General features: G+C 38.4%; 1 protein-coding gene and 1 pseudogene across 2 annotated transcripts in view; both read right to left on the reverse strand.

Annotated features, from left to right (window-relative positions):
- Positions 1 to 26,959, reverse strand: part of Hsdl2 (hydroxysteroid dehydrogenase like 2) — a 74,768-nt gene that overhangs the window by 24,889 nt on the left and 22,920 nt on the right. Inside the window, exons 3-6 of one of the 2 annotated variants that reach the window (XM_004849566.4) lie at positions 26,358 to 26,456; positions 21,351 to 21,465; positions 19,492 to 19,595; positions 17,693 to 17,791 (exon numbers count right to left, since the gene is read on the reverse strand). In XM_004849566.4, coding sequence (XP_004849623.1) covers positions 17,693 to 17,791; positions 19,492 to 19,595; positions 21,351 to 21,465; positions 26,358 to 26,456 — 417 coding nt within the window. The remainder of the gene's footprint in view (positions 1 to 17,692; positions 17,792 to 19,491; positions 19,596 to 21,350; positions 21,466 to 26,357; positions 26,457 to 26,959) is intronic. The other variant, XM_013073795.3, reaches the window with a different exon arrangement.
- LOC147826123 (mortality factor 4-like protein 1 pseudogene) lies at positions 4 to 17,682 on the reverse strand (annotated as a pseudogene).

The following is a 26,959-nucleotide window of genomic DNA, read 5'->3' on the forward strand; positions in this document are numbered from 1 at the left end:
AGAGAAAACACACACACACACACATAACTCCAAATCAAATAAGACAGCTATGGAAGTAACAAGCAAGTCCTACCCTTCAAAATTTCCAAGACTGATCTCTTTATTTCTCAGATGATGAAAACAAAGTCCAACAAGCTTACAGAATTTGCTAAATGCTCTACAGGCAGAATTCTCTCACTCTGTATAATGCTGCTTTATACAGAATTCCTACATGGTCCCACCAAAACTAACAAGACTTCTGATTTAGAATGTTCAAGAATATACATGGCATTTTTTTTTTTTTTTTGGTGCTGGAGATCGAACTGGGGTCGACATGGCATTCTTGAGAGTCAAGAAAGCCAGTGTGGTATAATGGAAAAGGCAGTGAGCTAAAGGGCAAGTGAGTGGGATTTTTATATCAGCAGTGCCATGACTTCTACCAAGCCACTTTAACATCTTTGGATCTGTTTCCTGTCTTTAAAATGTGGGGCATCCTTTACTAAGTTTATTGTATCTTTTCCCCCTGCATTAGAAAACAAGACACCGTTTTTCTTATTCATCATTGTATCACCGGTGTCTAAAGCAATGACCAGTGCACCATATGCATGCAATAAATAAGGATGGGAGCCATTTTAAAATTCAGATGGTTTGTAGAAAGTATTAGAAAATAAAAAGAAATAAAGGAAGAATTTATTTAGTTTTTGTACCAGGAATTGAACCCTCAGTCCAAAAGGAAAATTTTTTAAATTTAAATTCCCTGATCCAGCGATAACCAATGCAAATATCTGCAATTTTCATCATTTTAGGTGTACTTTTTTTTTTTTTTTTTTTTTCAAGTGCGTTCTTGAAATGTTGCCCAGGCTGGCTCCATACCTCCTGGGCTAAAGCAATCTTCTTCCCTCAGCCTCCCAAGTAGCTCGGATTCTAGGCACATGCTACTGGAAAGATACAGATACATTTTAAATTCTGTTTCTTATATGAAATAACTTGAAACTGCATGATTAATGGTATATTAATTATACACTGTCAAACTAATATCTCAATTTATAAATAAAGCATTCAAAATCCTTTCATCTCAATGCACTTTAGGTTTCAGAGTTTCTTGTAATTTAAACAAAACTACTCTCCATTCCATTGTTAACACATTATTTAAAATTATTACAGACTAGAAAACTCACATTCTTTGTTCTATAAAATAAAATATTTGTAGTTTTTAAGAGCCATTGGCCCTTTTTCATCCTACAAAATTATTTTTTTTTTCATCCTACAAAATTATTGAGCACCTATTAGAAGTCAGGTACTAGTCAAGATACTGGGGGCAAAGCAGTGGAGAAAACAGACATAAAGCCTCTATCTTCATGGAATTTACATCCCTACTTCAAGAAAATGTTCAATTAACCACAAATTTCCTAAAAGCACTAAGTTAGAAAATATTTTTCTATCATATAATTAAAATTTCTCTACTAAGAATTAATTTTTTTACTTAATAGTTTAAGGAGTAATCATTTTTGAAGTGATACCTTATTAATTTAAAATAGCAGCTAATATTCATTACATATACTTTGTCCAGGGCATGTTGCTACATACTTCACATGCATTATCCAAATTAATTTTTACAACCCATAAAGAAGGTACTGTTATTTCCATTTTGCAGACAGAAGCACTGATGCAGAGGACTGTAATACTGATCATGCCCAAAGCAGGTTGTAAAGAGTTAACCCCACAATTGGTTTGTTTTGAGAAGTGAGTCCTGCTGAAGCCTATGTGCCAAGGTCAGAGTAATTTGCACCCAAATTCCATTCCCACAACTAAAACCTTCTTACTAGAAGGACAATGTTCTAATTACAACCATATATTTTGTCTATTCTGCTCCTAATTTGACAATTCTTTGTCCTGTCCTTTATAAGCCTTGTTTATATTAATTTCCATAAAAACTACTCATAGCTCGCCTTTAACCAAATTGATTGCCACTAAAAGTCAGTGCCTGGGACTGTCCAGTGCCTTTGTCCGCTGCATTGGTCATCCTGGCACCCCGCTTTTTCTCTCCTAGTTCTGTCTCTTAGTGTATTTTTTTCTCAGGCCTGCATTGCATACTGGGCAGGTGGGGACTAGAGAGTTACTATAGGAGTCTCTAGCATACTGAGGCACAGAAAGAAGTGTTAGCAACTTGTCCAAAGTCACAGGTGCTGGAATTTAGATACTCGACAGTTTGACAGATTCAGGTTTTTATCACACTTTGTTTACTAAAGTTCTTGGAGTTCAGTTATTACCTCACTACCATAAACTACGTAATTTTTCCTATAAATATTTCAAGACAGTCTTTGAGACTACATGCATATGTATATACTCCTAGTCTAAATGCAGACTACATGAATGGCATGAGAATCCTTAACAATTCTAAATTAGAAGTGTAATGAGTATAATGTCACATGGCATACAGAAGTAGACACCTGTAATCCCTGCTACCTCAGAGGCTGAGGGAAGAGGACTGTAGGTTTGAGGCCAGTCTGGGCAACTCAGTGAGACATTGTCTCAAAATAAAATTTTTCAAAAGGGCTGGGGATGTAGCTTGGTGGTAGAGCATTTGCCTAGGATGTGTGAGGCTCTAGGTTCAATCCCCACTATGGGAAGCAGTTACATACACATATATACCCTCTGTGTGTGCGTGTGCGTGTGTGTGTGTGTGTGTGTATAGAGCATAAGAACAAAAAGTGGTTCTTCAAACAACCTATCATTACTTTAAGATTCTTCCTAGATAAGACATAAAGAACGCACAAATCGACGCTCATAATCAAGAGATGGGCCACAGAGACATTTTCAAAACCTCAAGATTTTGTAAAAACGTGACTCTAAAACTTCAGTCTTATTAGGGAATAAATGGGAAGACATCTAAGAGTTTGCAGCTCTCTTGATTAGAAGTCATTCAAAACAAACAGTGACGAGAGTCTTATAACCAATAAAAGATTTCCTTTCTATAAACAGACGGAGTCCACTTCAGGCTTAAAATATCAGCACTGCCTTGCCTGACTTCAATACCTCCCATCCCTGAGTTATTCATTGAACCTGTAACCGTACAGATTATAAAGTATATCATCACTTAATATACCACTAAGGAAACAAAAGAGCTGGCAGTTAAACTACAACACATTATCAACTATGAGGTACATAGAGAAATTAGAGATATAAAACATTTTGATATGAGAGATGTAAAACTGTGAAACATGGGCATTTCAGAATCAATGAAGTAAGGTATAAACTGCTGTTTAATCTAATCAGTGAATAAGTCCCTTGAAAAACAAGGAACTTTGTTTTGATTTCCAGCACCAGAGGGGAGGCCAGCTGCCACCTTGTCTCCTCACTCCCCTAGGTTAACTGAGTTCTCACATTTATTTGGGCCATAATGTGGCCCAGGTGACACAGGACAGCAGAGAACTGTCATACTCTTGTGACCTTTCTCTCTGATGCCATTACCACATCAGTCACTGCCCTACCCAGATTCCACACCCCAGCCCACATAAAATCCACCCTGAAGTGGTCTTTCCTGATTCTACCACTCGTGTCCAGACCAGTGAAGAGGGAAGAAAGGAGCAGCCAGCATTCTGAATCACAGCTGTCATTTCCGCCCTGCCCTGAACTTCAGCAAAAACTATGAAATGTTTCTTATAAAAAGAAAACATACAGGTTAGGGGCACAAAATCCTCATGTTGCAAAACATCAGAGGGCTTCCCTGCCCTCTGATCCTTTCTCTGAATGTGTTGAATTCAGTAGTGAAAGTGCTGAAGCCAGGAGGGGCAATGTTACTGATGTTGAGAAGTTTTTTGGTACTGGGGATCAAACTCGGGACCTTACGCTTGCAAGGCAGGCAGGGTCAACACTGAGCTAAATCCCTGGCCCCTGAAGTTGAGAAGTTATACCAACCCAAAGGAGAACAAGCAGCCAACCAGGATGCCTCTCTGACTGTAGATAACATGTTACATGGTATCCATTCTGTTAAGTTCAATAAATCTCCTTTTCCTTGAAAGGCAATCATATTGGCAGATTAGTTCTGGTTCCAGCTGACACAGAGTCTTCTACACAGTCCAGGATGAGGGAATGCATATTTTCAAAAATAGAAACCTCACCAACAGCCCTGAGCTTGGATATGCTCTCAAATCTATTTTCATTTCTCCATTTTCATTGTCTACCTCATGAATAATGCAACAGTCTAGCTAGCTTCTCTGTCTCTTCTCTCATTAATCTTACAATCCATCTAACAGTCAATGCCAGATTAAACATCCTAAACCTCATCAACAACCATATCACTTTATTGGTCCTATTTTTTCCTCTGATATTATTTCTCAGCTTTAAAAAATTTTTAAGAGGCTCTCCCCTGGGGCTGGGGATTTAGCTCAGTGGTTCTGGCACCTGCCTCACAAACACAAGGTCCCAGTTCAATCCCGGGTACCAAAAAAAAAAGAGGCTCTTCCCTAAATATAGGTTAAAATTCAAGCTTCAAGGCTAAGGCTGCAGCTCAGGGGTAGAGTGCTTGCCTAACATGTGCAAGGTCCCAAATTCCATCTCAGCACTGCAGAAGAAAATCAAATTGCTAAAGTTAGACAACAAGACCCGAGGCCTAGCTGGGTGTGATGGTGCATGCCTGGAACCCCATCACTCTAGCAGAGTGAGGCAGAAGGATCACAAATTTGAGCCCTGCCTGGGCAACTTAATAAGACCCCGTCTAAAAATAAAAAGAGACCGAGGATGTAGCTCAGTGCAAAAGCCCTGGGTTTAATCCTCACTACCACCAAGAGAGAAGGAGAGAGAGAGAGAGAGAGAGAATGAAAAAAGAAAACCTGAAGTGTAGCTCATTCATCTCCCACCATCTCCACCCAACATTCCAGTAAACTTGAGCTACTAGAGTTGCTTAAGTTCAGTGGGAAATAACAGCCCCCATCCTATCATACATGAACCCATCGAACTCTTGGGAGTTCCAACACGTATATACACATAGGAGCTCCCATACTGCAGCCTTTCATTTATTGTTCCCTCTGCCAAGGAATGTCCCAGATTTCCTTCTTGCTAGCCCCAAAACTCTCTTGAGATCTTATTTCAATTGTACACCTCCTTTTGAAAATCTTTCCTAACCCTGCAGCCTAAGCTACCTGGCCCTCTTGCTATGTTTCAAAAGCATCCTGTATATAATTCACCATACCATGGACCGCCAAGGAATATGACTGTAAATTCGACTTACTTCATTTAGTCTAGGACTAAATCATACCACTGGGCCCAAGATATTTAGTAAACCTTTCAAAACAAACTTCTCAAAACTAAAGCAAAAACCCACACAGTAAGCTGATTTCTCCTGACAATCTTGATGGCATTTTCTATATTCCCTGCTATACAGTGTTCCCTTCATATAAACTTTGTTCAGAACATCGATTTCAGAGTTAGACAGAAGACAATCCTACAGCACACTCATTCATTCACTCATTCACCCATTCCTCTACTCATTCATCAAATCTGTATTGAACATTTACAAAGACGGTAACAAAATGAACAAAGAAGACACTTTCCCTATCCTCAAGAAGTTCTATCAAGGAAGCACTAAATATCCATATTTAAAAATGAATACTTAATTTAAAATGTTGTAAGTGCTGTGAATGAGATGTAGAGACTACTAAATCCACTGCCAAACCCCTAATTTATAAGAACTATTAGCAGCACTTGACACAATTGATCACTCCCTTTTCTCCTTGAAACATTTTCTTCAAGTGGTTGTTAAGACTTCACATTCTGGATTTCTCCCCATCTTATTTGCCTATTCAGTGTTTCCTCTCCTTCCCAACCTTTTAATGTTACAATGGCCAATGGGCCTTCCTCTTCTGTTTACTCCCTAGATGATACCACCTAGCCCATGGTTTTATACCCCATCTATCTGCTGATAACCCACAACGGTTTATCTCTGAACCCCAGACGCACAAGCCCAGCTGCCTACTGACTGTCTCCTTGGATGCTCAAACACAGTGCCTCAAACTGAATTCCCAACCTTGCTCTCAATCTGCTCAATCTACAGGTTTCCCTATCTCAGTTCCCAGCAAGACCACTGTTCTAGTTATTCAAGCCAAAATCCTGCAGTAATCTTTGACTCTTTGTCTCTCACAACCCACATCCAATTCATCAGCAGATCCTGCTGGCTCTACTTTCAGTGTAATTCAGCATGAGATCACTCTCTATCTACCACCTTTACTGCCACCATCCCAGCCACAGCCATCAATACCTGTGATAATAGGTTATTGCAGCAGCCTCCAAATGCTTTCTCCTTTTGCCCTTGAGGGTACAGGCTCAACAGAGCCTTGTGTTTGATAAAGTCCCTTGTCTTCTCAAAATCTACCAATAATTCCTCCTTTCACACAGAGAAAAAGGAAAAGACCAAGACTTGACAAGGACCTACATCTGACCCCCATCATTTCTTCATGGATATTTCCTCTTTTCCTGCTACTCTCTCGTCACTCCAGCAACAATGGCCTTCACCCTACTCTTTGATCCTGCCAGTTATGGTCATCCACAGGACCTTCGCACTGGCCACCTCCTCTGCTTTGAATGCTTTTCTCTCAGATAACCTGTGGCTAATAGGCACATAATAAATGTTTTTTGAATGAATAATATCTAAAATTCTCATGGCTTGGTTCCTTCTAACACTGTTACCCCAGGATCCCAAAGATGTGCAGGTTAGTGGAAAGGACAAAGTACAATCCAAGGTAAAAACTCTTACATCTCCCACGCTAAATGGGACACTCCATGGGGGTAAGGATGGCATCACATTCATCTTAGTACCTTCCATCAAGTACACCGTTATTTATCTGATGAAGGAATAATAAATGAACATTGCAGAGAACTATGTCTGACATGCAAGGCTCAATTCATGTTTGGAAAATCAATGAACAGAAAGTGGCAAGTAACATAAAAGAGAGAAAGAGGGAAAACACGGGGTTGGAACATAGTTTCCTCAGCAGCCTCCTTTTCTAACTAACTCTATCAACAGCAGAAACAGTGACAACTAGGATGGAGAAAGAAGACTGAGAAAGTCTAAGAAAGGAGAGAAAAGGAAAGGGAGAGACACAGTAAATTGTGAGCTTCCAAACTTTCGGACAGTGATCCATATAATAAGCAACAGTTTTTACCAACATGATTAAAAATACACAAATATACACAACTTGCAAACATACATATATTTCATTTATATATGTTATGTATATGTGTCATTTATATATAAAACAAAAGTTTATGAAACAATACTGTTAACTGTGATGTACTCTAATATTATCCTTTTTCTTTTTTTTCTTTTTGGGAGCACTGGAGATTGAACACAGGCCCTTTGCACTGAGCTACATCGCCGGACCTTTTTTATTATTTTTTATTTTATAACAGAGTCTAAGTCAATACATTGCCTAAGCTGGGCTCAAACTTGTAATTCTCCTGTCTCCCAGAGTGCTGGGAAGTAATATTTTCAATTCTATTTCATTAGAAATGAGCTTGGTGTGGTGGAACATCTGCAATCCTAGCTACCCAGGAGGCTGAGGCAGGAGGATCACAAAGTTTAAGGCCAATCTGAGCAACAGTATCAAAATTTTTTAAATGTTTAAAGGTCTGGGGATGCAGCTTAGTAGTAGGGTATTGCCTAGCATGTGCAAGGTGCTGGGTTCAATCTCCAGTACAAGGGTGGAGACAGGAAGGGAAGGGAGGGCGGAGAAGGGAAGGACAAACTCTGGTTGCCACCTATAAAATCAATTTCACAATCCACTAAATTGATTTCATTGTGAGACCAAAGTGAACCTAAGAAACGCCATCTTGGCCTGCAGATGAACTCCCCTCATACCCCTCCTCTTACAGAGTGCATTTTTGTAACTGCTTTTTCTGCTTCTGTAAACTTGCTTCATCGCTTCTTGGAAAGGGATGGTGCCTGGTGCCTCCCTTTCCTGTGAATTGCCCTAACCTGACAAGACAGCAAGATAGCTGAAAAATATTCTGCAACTAGTCAAAAACATGTTAGCCTCCCCTTGAACTTCTCTTCTTTAAATAACACCTATAAAAGCTATGCTGTTATAACACCCCACAAAAACTGTGCTGTTCCTGGACTCAGGGCTTCACTTCGCTTAGGGAGTGGAGTCCATGTGCGTGAATAAATTCTTTTCAGTTTAACTTTGTCATTGGTCCCAGTGTTTGGTGATTTATCAGCTCACTTGGCACAACATTTATGACTCACTAAATTGTTTTCATGACTCATCAGTGAGTCCTCACATGAAGTTTGAAAAATATTAGAGAAGCACCTTTTCACTCTCATTTTTTTCTCCCTTGCAAAGAATATCATTCCTCAGAAAATCTTCAAAGAATTGTGTCTGTTACAGAAACATAGGAAAACAAGCAACAAAACATGATTCTGGTTCCACGGTGGGCTGGGGAAGAAAGGAATCTTGGTCAAACTGCAAAAGAAAGGAATTTAAGCAAAATTGACTCTGAGTTCCTTAAAAGATGATGTCTGGGGAGATGGTAGCAACCACCGAATATTCTTAGAGTCCCTTTAGCAACATCCTCTGGTTCTCTGTAAATTCCCATCCACAGCCTTTGCTCCCACAGCTTCTACACCATAGGCCATGGATCTTCCAATACTGCTTGGAGCTGAGAAAATCCTTTCACCCAATACAACAAAATGGGAGGCAAAGATGAAGAGAATCCCTCACTTCTTCCCAGACTAGATCTCTGGGTATGTTCACACTACTCTATGCTGTGGTTCAGATTAAGGGCACCCTCAAGTAGCACGGGGAGTATAGCTCAGTGACAAGGCACATGCAAGGCGCATGCTCGGCGTGCATAGGGCCCAGGGTTCAATCCTTAGTCCCCTTCAAAAAATAATCCACAAAAAACCCCAACAATCCACACAAACAAACAAAAAAAAAGAAGAAAAAAAATAGGAAAAACAGACAAAAAATAAAAACCAGAGTAACTCCAGAATATAATACTTTGCATAAATCGTCAATTAAATGTGCTTTTAAAGCTGGGCGTGGTAGCACATGCCTATACACCCAGCATATAAGCAGGCGGACTTCCACCAAGTTCAAGGCCAGCCTGAACTCACAGAGAGACCTGTCTCAAAACAACAAAACAACAACAACATCCTTTTTAAGGGATTACTTCTATCAAACCAGTTGTATACTCAGTGAAATGCCCAAAGAAGTATTCCTGATACCCTGCACGATGCCTGACACATGGGAACTGCCCAATAAATATTTACTGAATGATGAATAAATAAATTAAATAATCCCAAAAGGAAGAAAAATGAGAATAAGTGATACACTAATATAAAGGTCCTCAGTGGATACAGGAAAATGTTATGTGACATGGAAGGAAGATAAGGAAAATCCAGAGTGATAAAAATCCTATGACAAATGGGTTGGTTTTTCAAGAAAATAAGTGGCAAGGAGAAAAAAAAATTGAGTGTTAACTACTTTAGATTAAAAACACTTAAGAGACATACCAAACAAATGCAATGTGCAGAATTTGTTTAGATCCTAATTTGAATAAACCAACTGTGAAGAAAACATATGACTCTGGAGAAAATCTGAACACTGACTAGATATTTGGGGATGTTAAGGAATTAATATTACTTTTTTTTGCTATGATGATTTTATAGATTGCTTTTTTAACATTCATCATTTGAAGACATATTAAAATACACAGATGAAATGATAGTATGACTGGGATTTGCTATAAAATAATCCTGTGAGGGGAGAAAAATAATCCTGTGGAGCGAGAGGGGGCTGGAAACATACAGGCTAATGAAATAAGATTGGCCATGTGCTGAAAACTGCTGAGGCTGAGTTCTACATGGTACACTATTCTCTCTACTTGGGTACATGTTCGTATTTATGCTTGAAATGTAAAAGTTTAAAACTGTAACTTGGTGTGGCAGCACAAGTCTGTAATCTCAGCACTTGGGAGGCTGAGGCAGGAGGATCACTGAGAGTTCAAGGCCGGCCTGGGTTATATACTGAGTTCAAGGTCAATCCGGAATATATAGCAAGACCCTGTCTCAGAAACCCAAAAAAATCAAAAAGTTTAAAACTATGTAATAAAGGACTTTAGAGATTTATAGTATCTAACTCTATATAAGGGAAACTAGGCCCAGAAAGGTATTACCCTTCCTACAACTAAGAACATTATGAGTAATAAAGAAACTAGATAATTTAAAAAATTAGTGACATTTGGACATTAAAAAAAAGTCAGTTCTATCATTTCCTTACCCTAACTAAATTATATGGATACTTGAGAATCAAGAGGACATTTAAGTGTACTCATAAGAAAATTAAAACAAAATGTAATTCTTTGAGTATAAAAGCCTAAAGGCTCTCATAGAAAAGACACAGACTGAATTAATTATGAAAATCAAATAGATTTTGAACTTTACAATCAAGGTTCACACATTTGAAGAGCACCTAGGTAGACTATTTCTCTGATTGCATTACACTCATATGATTTATTTGTCCTAACAAAATTTTAAATTACTAAGGGTAGAAACAACGTGTTATTTTTTAAATTCTCCAATGGATCCAGGTCTGAGAAATGACCCCAAAAGGAAGGGTTTTAACTTTAATAAGCATAAAAAACTTACGTGTAGATTTTATGGTGGTTCAGTATGAAAGTTACCAGCTTACCAAGTTTACTTGGTAGACAGAGACATTGCACCAAAAAATTCTACCCAATCACGTAAGATCTTTATGCTAAAATTATCATAGTAATCCTTACACAGCATCATATAATAGAAGGGAAACAAGAACTGAAGTCAAAACAAAACAAAACAGGAAAGAAACTGCATATATTTAAAGATGAAACAAAAACATCTCCATTATAGCCAAGAATACATAACAAATATCCCTGTTACTGTTACTATTCAACACTATTCCAAAACTATTAGCTAACTTAATAAAAAATAGGAAAAGAATTTAACATACAGAAAGGGCAGAGGCACAACTATCACTATGTTTTTGTTTTTGAGATAAGGCTCACTTTATTGCCCAGGCTGGCCTCAAACTCCTGAGCTCAAGACATCCTCTTGCTTCAGCCTCCCAAGTAGCTAGGACTACAGACAAGTACTGTACCACCATAACCAGCTACAATCATCACTTTTTGCATTAAAATTTCCAACTTGAAAGAAGATTAAGAGACTCTTCTGAAAACTGTTTAATACTAATGAAAAGTTCAGTTTGCTGGTATAGTTGTAAAAGATAAAGATACATAGTTTTATATATACTTTAATAACAAATTAGGAAATATGTTGAAAACAATAAAAAGTATAAAATATGTAGTAATACATTTAATAACAAATACATAGGACCACTCTTCTGCTTCTGGAAATACAATGAATTAGATACCCTAAAGGGCTATTTCATTACAATCAAGCTATAAATAAACAAGAAATACTTTTTAAGGCATTCCCAGGCTCTCAAAAACTCAGAGGAAATCTACTAGTGGAAGGTAGATCAGAAGAGATGAAAGGGAGAACACATTAAAGCAAGAAGAAAAGTAAACCAAGGGTGGACGTGTTGGAAAGGGAGAAATGTCATTATAGGTGACATGATTACCTACACAGAAAATCTAACAGAATCTACAGATAAATTATTACATCAATTAAAGGTTTATAAAAGCAGTTTTATGTTATTTTTAAATCCAAAAATATTTCTATAATCTAGCACCAAGCAGAAATATAATTTTTTTAAGATACCAGTTAGAGTTGTGGCTGCCCCAAGATGAGACTGTTCAAACACCCATATAAGCCCTTGAAAATTCAATGACTTCCCCATCTCCCTCTCCCCAGCTTCTAGATTATAAAAAGAAGGTTTATTGCTTTTGCTTAGAGATTAACAGTAAAGCTTTCTCTGTAATATCTCTTCTGTGTTCAGAGTTCTTGATGGGTGTTATTTGTATGTCTATAATCCCAGCACTCTGGGAGGCCGAGGCAGGAGGATTGAACGTTCGAGTCCAGCTTGGGCAATTTAGCAACTTAAGTTACTTAGCAAGACCCTGCTTCAAAACAAAAAATAAAAAAGAGGTGAGGATATAGCTCATTATGAACGCCCTGGATTCAACCGCCAGTACCAAAAAAAAAAAAAAGACTTCTGACTTGGTATCTACGTTTCATATTCCGTTATTCTATCATAATTCATTTACGTGTAAGCATACATTTTGCAGGGTATCCACATGTCATTATTTCCTCTCCTCTTCATCTCTGAACCCTGTCTTGAAATGACTTTTCTGATGGTGTATTTGTCTAAGAGCCCTGACTAGCTTTGTTTGTTTGTTTGTTTGTTTGGGGATCAAACTGAGGACCTTGTGCTTATGAGGCTTGCGAGGCAGGCGGTATCACCACTGAGCTAAATCCCAGGCCCCTGACTAGGTTTTTATCAGGTGTGACAGCATACCCACCTGTCTTCTTCAGCAAACATTATCTTGGCTGAATTGCTTCCTATCAGTAATTCAGAGATGTTATTCCCTGCTTCCCAGTTCCTGGCACTGAAGATGACAGAGGCCGAGGTCTTTTTCTTTGTAAGATATAGTCCACTTGAACACTTTTCTTTTCATCATTGGAATTCTGAGATTCTCTTCCCTCTCCATAAATTCAGTCTCAAATTTGGTAAAACTTTCAATGGACATATATCTGCCATTCTTCAGTCCAAGGGAATTGTTTTCTTTTCCTTTCTCTCCTTCTTTCTTTCTTTCTTTCTTTCTTTTTGAAATTTAAAGAAAAAATTTATTGAAGATCTTAAAAACAATTCCTAAAAGACTGGCTTTTCCAGAAAACTGTACCCACACAATGCACTGCGTCTATCATGTTAAAACGTGCATTAGACACAGATACAAAAACCATGAAACAATTTGCCATTCTTCAAAAATCTGAGCAAAGACAAAATGCCTAAGGAACAACATGGATGACTTGAAAAGGATGGGCTCTTTAAGCACCATTAAAAAAAAAAGAGCAGGGCTGGGGATTTAGCTCAGTGGTTTTGCTGCATGCTGCGCAAGCGCAAGGTCCCAAGTTTGATCCCCAGTACCAGAAAAAAAAAAAAAAAGAGCACAGATGGATGAGTGTGTTCAGTTATATAAACTAAATTGGACCTTTGGCACTAGGAATCAAGAGCATTTTGTCATATAGCATTAACACATATTATAAAAGTATGTAAGGTCAAAGGAATAGAACCACCAGCATTCAAGAGCAGCTTTGTCAACTAGGCAATACAACACTCTACACCATGTCTCTTTGTTGTCCATCATTGAATACACTGGTAGCAACTTTGAAATGAAAAGAAAAAAGAAAAAAGGAGCCGTAACCCCTTTTTATTTTCTATTTAAAATCAAAACAAACATCAACTCTGTTGTACACTAACATATTCAAAGCACTTCATTTGTACAAGAGAAGGATTAGGAGCAAAAATGTGTTGACAGAAATCCAAACACTGGTAAAAGGGCCTCACACTGCTTTCTGATGGTACTCAGGAGGGGCCACTTCATAATCACTGGCACTAAACAAGGTTGCTGAATTCTTCACCAGATTCCTGAGGAAATTATGAAGATAATTCAGTAATAAAGCAGGGCTCTTCTCTTCGAGAGGTGTGTAGGCCAACATTGCTCCAATTCATACAAATAGTCTCAGTAGATGTGTTGCTCCGTACACCTGCGACATGGGTGCATCAGGGTGACCAGCAAGGACCTCAGCATACTGTGGTCTCTCAGATTTGTAGAGGAGCTGAGTGCCCAGCATCACACTGAAGTGTTCTTTGATCCCTGCTACAACCTCATTAACAGCATACTCCTTATTACCTGTGTTTCCTTGAGATTTCTTATAATTCGCATAGTCCTCTAGAATGGAATCCACATTCCTCTTGGCAAGAAGGTAAAAGAGCTGTTTCTGTCTGGGAATTAAGTCCCAGTCATCAACAAGCCATGGTTTTAGCTCTTCGGGGATCTTTACTTTAACTTCAACTCTGTTCATAAGTGTTTCTTCATTGTCAACAGTAGGATCTACCGGAGCCCTCTTCTTCCGAGGAGGCTGAGGTGTCTCACTGGTACTGCCACCATCTCCATTACCAGGGGTTTTTTGTTTGTTCTTTTTTGTTTTCACTTCAACAGTTTTCTGCTGCAGACCAGATGTCTTCTTTCCTGGAGCAGCCCCTCTCCTCTTTCCCTCTGCATATTGCTCCTGATTGGCTTCCTGAAGTTCTCGCTGTTTCTGTACATTGGTGTCCACATATTTGAGTACTCTGCTTTCTGGAACCCATTCATCCCAATTTTTATTCCAACCACTGTAATGTATAAAGTGTTTTACTTGTTTGTCCTTTATGGCAACCTTTACACACTTTGCTTCATAAAGAAGAGGCCCATGAAAGCACAGTACTCATTTACCCTCCTGAAACTTGGGCTTCGGGTCCTGCTTGGGCGCCATTTATAAGTGATTCGCTGCCTCCTTCTCCCACCACCCCCGACTACTGCCCCCTACTTTCTACCCCACCCCAGCTCTCGTCAGATGCCGTCAGGCCCAGCTGCTCTGCGTCCTGGGCCCGATTTGCTGACACCCACAGACCTCACAGCCAGGGAATTGTTTTCTATTATTAGTTTTCGATTATTATTCTTTCTTTATTGTGTTGTTTTTTCCAGTCCTCTTTCTGGGACTCCTGATATTTGCATGAAAAGTCCCCTGGACATGTCCTCTAAGTCTCTCCTTTTTCTTTTTTTTTTTTTTTGGTGCTGGGGATCAAACTTGGGACCTTGTGCTTGCAAGGCAGGCAGCAGAACCACTGGGCTAAATCCCTGGCCCTCTCCTTTTTCTTCAGTGTGATTTTGCTCTTTTGAAATATTTCTTACATTTGAATTTCCAAGCTGTTTATTCAGGTGTTAATAATAAACATCTAGTCCTTCAACTCAACATATATATATATATATGTGTGTGTGTGTGTGTGTGTGGTTTGGTTTTTTTTGTACCAGGGGTTGAATTCAGGACCTTGCACTTGTGAGGCAGGCACAGTGCCACATTCAATCTCTTATGCAATTATTTGTTTTTAGTCAAAATATTTTGTTTCCTTAGCAGCTTTATTTCTTTTGTTTGTTTCTGTTCTTTTAAGACATGGTCTTGCTATAGCCCAGGCTAGCCTTGAACTCACTATGTAGACCAGGCTGACCTTGAACTTGGCAGCAATCCTCCTGCCTCAGTCTCCCAAGTGCTGAGATTACAGGTATGTGCCATCATGTCCAGACAGAGTTTTATTTTACTGAAAGCTGTAATTCTGAAGGTTTTATTCATTCTTTCTGTGTTGTAATAGGTCCGTTTACCTGCACTGCAACATTTCTCTAACTGACCAAGGCTCTGTGCACCCTTAGACACTTTACATGATGCCAGCCTTGCCAAGACTAGTAAATGCAATGTTCTTTGCTCCATGGACAGTTAAGGTATCAACTGTACCATCATGGAATGCATTTGGAGACCTAAAGGAGCAGTCTCCTTACACTCCTTACTGTCTAAGCCTCAAGGAGAAGTACTCACCTCATCTACTGAGCCACTCTGCTGAGGTCCTCAGATCTCCATGGTCTAAATTCTGCCAAAGACTTCTGAGTACTTATGCTCCTTAATTTATGATGCATTATAGTTATTCAAAAATGCACTTGAGCTGGCCACGGTGGTGCATGCTGTAATCCCAGCACTTGGGAGGCTGAGGCAGAAGGACTACCACAAGTTTGACACCAGTTTGGGCTACACAGTGAGTTCAAGGCCAGCCTGAACTACACAGTCAGTAGCTCTATTAGTGTCTCAAGAAAACAAAAACATGCATTTGATACACCTAACCTACCAATCATCATAGCTTACCCTAACCTACCTTAAACGTGTTCAGAGCATGGACATTAGCTTTCAGTTGGGCAAAATCATCTAACACAAAACCTATTTTACAACAAAATCTATATAGACACATAAAGAGACACAGATGGGATTTTGTAAACATGATAGCATGCGAAAACACAAAACACAATAACCAGAAGGTGCTGACAACATAGTACACTGTGGAGTATCAGGTGTACTCTTGTGACTCCATGGCTGGCTGGAAGCTGCGGCTTGCTGCTGCCCTCCAGCATCATGAGAGTATGGTGCCACATAACTGCTAGCCTGGGAGAAGAGCAAAATTCCAAACCTGAAGTACAGTGTAGCTTCTACTGAATGCACACAGCTTTCCCACCACGGAAGAGTTGGGAATCCTCAGCCAAATCATTGTAGACTGAGGATGGTCTGTATTTATTCCCTCTCAACTGCTCCCCTATTGCTTCCACTGTCTTCTCACCCAGCAGGAAATGAAGTCCGCATAAGCTTCTCAGTTGCTTTTCTTACAGAATCAAGGTCCTGCTCATTCCTTCCTAGTCCTATCCACCTGTCAGCCTAACAGCAGCTCCAGGAAGGTGAGTTTGCTGATAGTAGCAAGGGAAGACAGCAAGGACAAGAGATCAACAGTCATCACCCCAGACACTCCCTCAAATTAAGTGGAAAATATTCTAATTTCCTGTCAATTAAGCATTTCTAAGGAATGTACTGGAAACAGGAGGAAGCTTTCAAAAGGAATCAAAAAATGTCATTTACTTAAAAATACCTGAGTCATGTCTATACACAGGGCACCAGTATTGACTTGTAAGGTGATTCTTTAGGAATCACTGATTTATGTTTAAGTTCTGCTGTTGGTGTAATAAAAGTTCACAACAAATATAAAAAGTGAAATATTTTAAAAAGTTACCCACTATATATTCTGTTTATCATTAGACATACTTTTGGGGGATGAGATGGCTATTTACATTGAAGATAAAAGAAATTAAGATTTTCATGGGTAGATCAATTACGTATATAAAAATGTATATGACAAAAGCTATCTTCTCTTTTTTTTTTCTTTAAACTATTGTGATACAGAAGTGGCGAGTAAAAAGCCACAAGAAAGACAAGCTTTTCCATTGCCTCATTTCTGTTAGATCTCCCTTATTTTTATACAACTTATTCCACGGCCAAAGAGCTGTCAGCTTGTATCATATCACAACTGCAAGTTTACATACAAAACCCAGACACATGCAGGCTCTTCAATCATCTAAGAGGGCTCTGAGCATTCTGCAAACTTGGAAGACTTTGTGTAAAAGTACAGATAATCCAGCTTTGTATGGATGAAAAAGACAAAAGAATCCAAGTGAGTTAAAAAGTATTTTTTGGATCATGTGAGCAGAAAATGAAAGAATCTGAAGAACTTACTAAGACAAAGATAGAGAAAAGGTTAGGGAAATAGCCTCTCCCCTTAACCCTGATGAGATGCCTCATGCATTCCAGGGTTCAGGGTTCCTATTACAGCTACTGGCGAAAGTACCAGCCATGTACTCTTAAGTCAAAGCGGGAAGATGACTGACGAGGCTCTTAGGCTGCACAGTAAAATACCTAACTGGTTTCTCAACAGAAAGACTGAAATTACTGTTGACAGTCTACTCATGCCTGCCCCATACCACACTCAAGACCCACGTCATGAGTGTCAAAGACAGGGCCGGAAGTGTAGCTCAGGGATAGTGCACTAGCCTAGCACGACTGATGCGCTGAGTTGGATCCCCAGCATTGTGTTAGAAGGGGTCAAAGATAATGAATGCAAACCAAATAAATTGGATTTTAAAAAGAACATACCTGTTTTAGGCCATAAGGCATTGACTGCAATTTCATCTTTAAATTCTTCTGCCATTCCCAGCACACACATAGACATACCATATTTAGCAATGGTATAGGCTGAAAGAAACCACAAAGAATGATAATTTGAGAAACAAATTAATTTGTCAATAAAAACAACCAACTTCTTTCTATTATTATCTTCTCCCTGGTATATTTTTGAGAATTCATTTTAATAACATAAAAAACACAAAACATAATTTTAAAATGTGTTATATAAGAAGTTTTTATGGTAAGTAACTGGGCAGACATGAGCTAGTTTTTTATATTCTGATATTTGATTAAAAGGAAAAGTAATAAACTTTCATTTTTCTTTTTTTTTTTTTGGTACCAGAGATCAAACTCAGGTCCTTGCACCTGCAAGGCAGGCGGTGGAACCACTGAACTAAATACCTGGCTACTTTCATTTTTCTTAATACTATAGTAATAAATTACACTATTGTTTCCTCATGGTTTTTTTTTTCTTTTTAATGAAAGATGATTCCTTGCACTGCAAATTAAAACACAATGAAAGTGATTATTTAGAGAAACTACTGCCAATAAAATAACTGTAGCTCATTGGTAGGGTGTGTGCTTAGCATGCACAAGGTGCTGGATTTGATCCTCAGTACTACAAACAAATAAATAAATAGCAGCCACAACAACAAAATGTTGCAAACCAGGCACAGCAGTGCATGCCTGTAATCCCGGGCTGAGGCAGGAAGATTGCAAGTTCGAGGGCAGCCTAGGAACTTAGTGAGACCTGTCTAAAAATGAAATAAAAAAGGGCTCTAACCCTTCTAAGAGTGCTTGCTTACCATGTACAAAGCCGTAGGTTCAAGTACCACAAAAAAAAAAAAAAAAATTGCAAATTCACTTAACCTAGTCAACTGCAGAACTTCTTCTAGTTTTGCTTAGTAGGTTCCCATTCCAAGCACGTTTCCAAATGCTAGTGAATTATATTGAAATAAGAACTAAGTATTTGATACAATGATTTTAAAGGAAGCACTTATACATAAATCTTGTTACTTACCATACTCACCTTACTTAAATCATTAGTTTGCTATGAAAGGTAAAATATTTCATGGATAATTTTTAACCAACTTCATTAAAGAATAAATTATGCACAATAAAACATACTCACTAGGGTCTGGAGATTTAGCTCAGCGGTTTCAGCGCCTGCCTCACAAGCGCAAGGTCCCGAGTTCAACCCCTGGTACCAAAAAAAAAAAACCAAAACCAAAACAAAACAAAACACACTCACTAGACATGAAAGAGCTTTCCGAGATGATGGAAATCTCAATCTTGACTTGCATAACAGTTATACAAGTACTGTATACACATTTGTCAAAATTCATTAAACCAAGGCTGGGGATTTAGCTCAGTGGCACTGTGCCTGCCTCAAAAGTGCAAGGTCCTAAGTTCAATCCCTGATATCAAAAAAAAATTAATTACACTGAACCATTAATATCTGTGCATTTTACTGAAAGTGAATTATACCTTAAATTTTTTTTTTTTTGGTACTGGGGATTGAATTCGGGTCCTTGTGCCTGTGCAGCAGGCGGTGAAACCACTGAGCTAAATCCCTAGCCCCAAAAAGTAAATTATACCTTAATTTTTAATTGTAGCCAAATGATTCTCTGTTATTTTCAAATTTTACTTACTGACTTGGGCACAGAAAATTCAACACTGTCTACTGTCTACAGATTGTAATTACATAATAAATATATTAACTTCAAAAAGATTAAAAAGACAAAGCATCCCCTCATCCTACTACCTACCACAGTGCTGCTTGAACCATACTGGATTTAAATTCAGTGGTGGGCTGAGATTGAGGATATGAGCAATTTTACTCTTTTTCAAAAAAGGAACACATGCTTTAGATCTGAAAGTGAAAGAAAACACAAGTGAAGTTCATAGCTTTCTAACAATTTCTTCCCATTTCTAAGTTATATTTTAAATTACTCCTCCAGAGTAACTAAACTTGCTCCAGTAATCAATAGAGTACCTAGTGTTTATTTTTGTTTGTACAATACTTTTGTTTTTCTAGAATGTAGATAGGAAAAGCAACTAACTTCCATGCTTTGAAATTTTACTTAATGGCCTGAATATATGATCTGCTTAAAAAAATCAAATCCTTGATAGATTAGCATTATGCCCAACCAAGGTTACCCTCAACCATGAACAGTTCCCAATTCTCCCTCCCCAACACACTCAAAACTTTTGTTTTGTTTTGTATTTTGGTACTGGGGATCGAACTCGGGACCTTGAGCTTGCAAGGCAGGTAGAGGAACCACTGATCTAAATCCTCAGCCTTACTCATAACTTTTAGTAACAGTTAATGTACTAGTCAGTCAGCCCTGTGATAAAGAACACAGATGTTCAAGGGAAACAGACCTGGGCTCAATCCTGCTTCTGCCCCTTCATTGTGTGAGCTTGGGCAAATTTTATAACATTCTTATTCTCAGTTTTCTCCTCTATAAATGTTGATAATTCCCACTATCATCTTGGATTGGCCAAAGGATGGAAATGAGATGACGTAGAAGAGATACTTACGACAGTGCATATACTAAAGATGAAATTAACTATTGCTATCATAGTAGTACATCTACTGATTTATTTCACATAGACAGTTCAGATAACTCTAGAACTGTAATTTAGTAATGTAACTCTCAATGCATTCCAAAATTTAATTTGTACAAATACAAAATACAATTCACCCTTAGGAGCAATGTAAAATTTCATTTTTTTAAAACTGCTCATAAGGATAGGTAATTTATTTTATAAAAGATTTGTGTCTAACACTTTTAAAATTTTAAGTATTCAATTATAACACCTTATAGCTAAACAATATATTATAGCTTAAATATTTTATAGCTTTATTTCACACTCAAGGACAACCAGGACTTTGAGCCAGTCTCTTCTTCCTTCAAGTCAGTTTTATTTCCCAATGTATAACACTTAGATTACCAACTTCAACATCTTTCCAAGTTTACAAACCAAATACAATCAATACAGGGTTTTTGTATGTATTGTTTTTATCTCCAAACATGCTTCATCTTTACCAGAGTGAAGGGAAGAGGGGCAAGCAATACTATAGTTGATTTTTGTTTGTTTTTTGTTTTTCTGGTACCGGGGATCGAACTCGGGACCTTGAGCTTGCGAGGCAGGCGCCAGAACCACTGAGCTAAATCCCCAGCCCACTATAGTTGATTTTTATTAAAACAGTGAACTTGCACCCTCAAAGCATCAACAGGAAATAAAATGAATGTATTCCAGACAATGAGACCATATTTTACACTCCAAGAGAAGAGCTCATTTCAATTACAATATAAACATGAGCTTTCCCCGGATCTATAGGCAAAACCTTCCTATTTGCACTTTGCCAGTCTGGCCCTCAACATTACAGTATTAACCTCATGTCAAGGGTGTTTTTCAAAGCCACAAACAAGCCTTTTTGTGTTCTACTGAAAAGCTTCAGCACCACACTTAGATACAAATACCTTCAGCTTTGAGTCGGTTGAGTTTCCTGACCAGACTTTTAAGCTGTGCTGCTAATTTGGCTCAGATCTGTTTATAACTAGGCAAGTTCTCTGAGAATACACTGTGACAGTCTCCCCCGCAGATCTTCGTGACTCACGTAAGGTAGGTGCCTCTGGTGTTTACGCTCATCATCAAATCCACCTTCTTCGTAGGTGTTTCCATTGTGTTGGTCAAGCTAATAGCACTGGCATTGTTCACCAAAATGTCAATTCCTGTTTCCAAAGTAATCAATTTGATTTTAAGTAGATGAGACTTTTTTCACACACATACACAAATAAAAGCACTTACTCTATTTCATTGAACCTTCAGTTGATTCACAAATACTTCTTTTATATAATACGATACACCAGTGCAAGCATCAGTAGCTGTCTCTAAATAGCACCTACAGCTGGGTGTGGCAGTGCATGCCTATAATACCAGTACTAAGGAGGCTGAGGCAGGAGGACCACTGAGAGTAAGTTTAAGGCCAGCCAGGGCAACTTAACAACTTAGCGAGATCCTGTCTCAAAAGTTTTAAAAAGGGCTGAGAATGTAGCTCAGATCTTGGGTTCAATCCCCAGTACTGAAGGGGGAAAAAGAAAATCCAGCACTTACATGATTTTTACTAGCACAATAGAGATGTGCCATAGGAAACCCCAGGGAGCTAGCTTCCACCCTATCTGTTCTCTTACCTCCTGGTCTTCCCTCCCTATCTCCACGAACCTTAGGTCAAATTCCTTTCTAGTATGTCTCCAAGGCCTATGGCCCTTCCACACGTACTGGTCTCACTTTCCCTCAAGGCCCCTCTCTTCAGGGGAAGGGGTCCTTTCTGGTCTTGGGAACTGAGAAAGGAGAAAGATCTTGAGTTTTAATAACAGACAAATGATCAAAATGGATTGATTCCATTTTAGTGACTCAAAAATAAATCTATAATAATTATAATTTCTGTTACTCTATCCAGTTCCTATCTATATGCAATCTATCTTGTTTATATTTATATGCATAGTGAGACAACATTAAATGAAAATGATTGTGGGGACAGAAGATGGATTTGTAAATCCCAGATAGAGGTTTTGCCTGCTCAAGAGCACTGCTGGGCAGAGACTCCTGGTAAAACCATCCTGACCAGGAGACAAACTTTCAACTGAGGGCTGAGGACTGAGAAAAAAGAGATAACATCAAACTCAAAGTCACTGGACAAAATAGCAGTGAGATCCCAGCACCTGAGAGGCTGAGGCAGGAGGACTGCTGTTAGTTTGAGGCCAGTCTGGGCTACACAATGAGTTCAAGGCCAGCCTGAACTACATAGCCATATCTTGAACCCAAGATCAAAAACCATAAAAAAAGAAAAGATACCAGTGAGATTCATTTCAGTGAAAATAGCAACATATCTCAAGAAACTCAAAGAATCATACTGTCAAAGACAGGCAGTTTCAATGAATTAGCTGAGGTTTCTCTTTGAAGGTGAGAGAATTGCTGATAATCATATTCCAAAAGAACTGGGAATGAAGGAATATGTGATTCAGGTTTATCAGAAACAAACAGGGGGCCCGGGGATTTAGCGCAGTGGCACAAGCACAAGGTCCCAGGTTCAATCCCTGGTACCAAAAAAAAAGAAAAGAAAAAAACAAACGGATCATTCAACAGTTTAGATAATTCTTTTTATTATTTTTCTTTTCCCTCAATCCTTATTTTTTTAAAAATACTTCTTTTGGGGGCAACCCACTATCCGGTCCCCCTTCTGTCTCAGACAGAAAGTTTCAATAAATTTTTCCTACTCTTAAAAGAAAAAACTTTTGTAATGTAGTGTTCAAAATGGAAATGAAAACTTGTACTCCATCTCTTTAAAGTATCTGGGAATTTAAATTCCAGGGCTAGTTATGCATCATCATTTGTTTTCACTGTGCTGATTTTTGGTAATCAAACCTCAGTTCCCTTCACAGTTTTCAGGAGAGGGTGGCCCCTTCTATGTTATGATGACCTCATTTCCCAGTGATGATAACTCACCTTCAGCTAACAGACATTACTGAGCAAAAGAAAGAACTAAAATACGATGAATATGGGGAATGACACATTCTCCTCTTAATTCCTCCCTGAAAATGAATGGAGAAACTAATTCAGTTAAATCCAAATTGGCACTAACTGGCCACTTGTACTAGTAGGTGAAGTCATTTCAGATAAAAGGCCCTGCACTTGAGTGCAACTTCTTCTTTGTCTTCTGTATTTATGGCCTTATCAGTAGAGAAAAACATAATTTTGCAGCTCTCCTCTTCTCACATGGGTATTTATATTACTTTGGGAAAAACAACCAGCTACAGGGTAAGAGCAGGGATTTAAAGGAAGGGACCCCACTTGCAGCACTGTATTTCACTACACCATTGCATTCTGCAGTGGGCTCATGTACAATAAAGCATTACCTTATTTTCCACTGGTCAATGTCCTTCACATCTGACATGTACATATAGTCCTCCGTAACATTATGGGGGAACAGTGAACATGCCTAGGTGCCTTGTTATACTGCCAACAAACTCTTAACCTCAACACTTTTCTTATAGAAGCTTAAGAACTAATTGGGGGTGGCTGGGGATTTAGCTCAGTGGTTTCCCTGCCTGCTGCGCAAGCACAAGGACCCGAGTTTGATCCCCAGTACCAAAAAAAAGAACCAATTGGGGGAGAAAAGAGAAATACTAAGATCTAAAACAGGACAAGATAAAGATCCAAAACATAATTTAGAAATTCAGAGAAAGAATATGCTTCTGATTATTTGGCATGGCAAGGGAACAGGCTTTGTGGAGATGAGATGAGATGTCAGTGTGAAAAGTTAGGATTTTAACTATAGAAAAAGGAGAATTTCAGGAAAGATGAGGGGTAGACAGGAATTGGAGAGGGCTCTGGAAGAGGAAATGAAAAAGTTAAGAGAAATTTATAAGGCAGGAAGGCTGCATTAAGGAGGTAATGTATGGGTACAGAAGAAAGAACCAAAAAAGGCCATTGAGATCAGAATGTGACTTATTTTCAATGCCAATAAGTTATCTGCATTTTATCCAATACAATATCAGAAAGTCACCCAATAATTTTTACATTAACTAGAAAGATGAAAACAGATGCAAGCAAATGATTAAATGTATGTTATCATCAAGGTCCTAGCTTTATTTTAAGTGATAAATTCGTTAGATTATCCAAATTTAAAAAAAGCTTTCACATGGATTTAAGTCATGCATCTGATAAGAGCAAATACTTGTTTCTGACTGTATTCCAAAGACTCAGAAAATCCAAAGTCTCAAAACAAATTTAAAAATTATCATACAGGGCACCAAAAAAATTAATCAGTAGTGCCTCCATATTCCGAATTTTAATTTCCATAGTTTTAATTACTTGCAGTCCACATCAGCCTGAAAACATTAAATAGAAAATTCCAGAAATAAACAATTCATATTTAGAACAGCCTGTCATTCTGAGGGACATGATGAAATCTCGATCCATCCCACTCCACACTACCCAAGACCTGAACCATCCCTTTGTGTAAATGTATCCCCACTTGGTATAGTTCAAATCTGAAATGTCCCCAAAAGTCTCATGTGTGCAGAGGTGGGGCTTGCTGAGGATAACTGGATCATGAGGGCCCAAACTCCACTACTGGATTAATCCAGTGATAAGATCATAATTTCACAGCATTATTAAGAGGTGATAGCAAAATAAATAAATAAATAAATAAATAAAAAAGAAGTGATAGCAACTCAGGAGGTGGACCCCAGTTGAAGGGAGTAGGTCACGGGGATGTGACCTTAGGGACTATATCTGGCCCCCAGTTCCTTCCTCCCTGGGTCTTTCCCTCTCTGCTTCATGGCTGCCACAAGGTGAGCAGCTTTCCTCTGTTGTGCCCTTCTGCCATGATGTTTCTGCCCTGCCACAGCCCCAAGAACAACAAGCCAACCAGGAACTGAAATCTTTGAAACCATGAGTCAAAACAAATCTTTACTTCTTTAAGTTGTATCTCTCAAGTATTTGGTCACAGTGATGAAAATCGAACACAACACTATTTTCCTATTAGTCAATCTGGTTATCAGAGTGTTACTCTTTCATAGTACCTGTGATCAAGTAGCCCTAATTTTACTTTATAATGGCCCTAAAGTGTAAAAGTAATGATGCTGGCATTTAGATATGTCCCAGAGAAGTTGTAAAGTGTTTCCTATAAGTGAAAAAGTGAAAGGTTTCAATCTAAGGAAAGAAAAATACTGTTCTGCTGAGATTGCTAAAGTCCATAGTAAGAATGAATTTTCTATAGATAAACCTGTGAAAAAGGTAAAAGAAATTCAGGCTAGTTAATCAAGTATCCTGGGATGAGCTATGCACCTTGAACTACAGGTTACAAAAAAAAGGGAGAGACTACAGTCACATAACTATCATAGGCACAATAAAAGACTAGAGCCTGATTAAAAAATTAAACTTTGGGCTGGGGATTTAGCTCTGATTCCACCACCTGCCTAGCAAGTGCAAGGTCCTGGGTTCAATCTGTGGTACCAAAAAGAAAAAACTGAACTTTATCAGAGGTATGTTTGTATGGAAAAAAGATAGTATATACAGTGGTATCTCGGTTTACAAACTTAATTCAGTACCAAGGTACCACTGTATATTGTTATGATTTAGATCTAAGATGTTCCCCACAAAGTCTCAGGTATTCAGAGGTAGAACTTTTGGAAGTTCTATTTGGGTCATGCAGATGATATACTCATCAGTGGATTGATCCATTGATGAATTCATAGCTTTACGTGTTATTAGGAGATGGGGCCTCATTGGAAGAGGTATGTCACTGGGGGCATGATTTTAGAATGTATATCTTTCTCCCCAGCTCCTCCCTTATTTCTCTTACTTTCTTGCTGCCATGAAGAGAATAGTTTTCTTCCTCCATGCCCTTCTCCTATGATGGTTCTGCCTTGGAACCAGCTTACCCTGGACTGACTCTCCTGAACCATAAGCCAAATTAAAACTCTCCACCCTTAAGTCAATGTTAGATACTTGTCACACCAATGGAAAAGTAACTACTATCCATAGTTTTAGGCATCCACTGGGTATTGATAGACTTATATTTTATCAATATTCAATGATTATTTTAATAAGGCACTACCTCCAAATTTCTTGACTGCTTTCTCCACTGCACTGCTGATTTGCTGTTCATCTCTCACATCCACAATACATGGCAAGGCCTTTCCTCCAGCTGCTTCAACTGCAAAGGGTAAACAAACAAAAAGGCATTAAAGGATTCAAGTATTATACCTTCCATTCTGATATAATAGGCAAAAGAAAAAACTACCCTTTTCAGAAAATCAATATAAATAACTGTCTTATAATTACTAGTGACTCCAATACACAGGACAGATTGACCACATCCAGCTTTCTACTAGCTATGTCAACTCTATTTAAAAAAACAAAAAAGAAAGCTGGGCATGGTGGTACACACCTGTAATCCCAGCACTTGGGAGGCTGAGGCACGAGGATAGTCTTGAGTTCAAGGACACCCTGGGCTACATAGTGAGTTCAAGGCTAGTTTGAACTACATAGTGATACCCTCCCAAAAAAACAAACAAACATAAAATTAAAATTAAAAATTAAAAAGGGAGGGTATTTTTAAAAAATTCTATTAAAAAGCAATAAAAAGGTAATTAAAAAATCTGTATTACAGAAAATTTTGAAAAGTACATGAAAATACAAAGAATAGGTTTTTTTCCC

This window comes from Heterocephalus glaber, unplaced genomic scaffold, assembly GCF_053883595.1.
Source record: "Heterocephalus glaber isolate CG9 unplaced genomic scaffold, H.glaber_assembly_v1.0 deba00001479, whole genome shotgun sequence".
Taxonomy (NCBI): Eukaryota; Metazoa; Chordata; class Mammalia; order Rodentia; family Bathyergidae; genus Heterocephalus; species Heterocephalus glaber.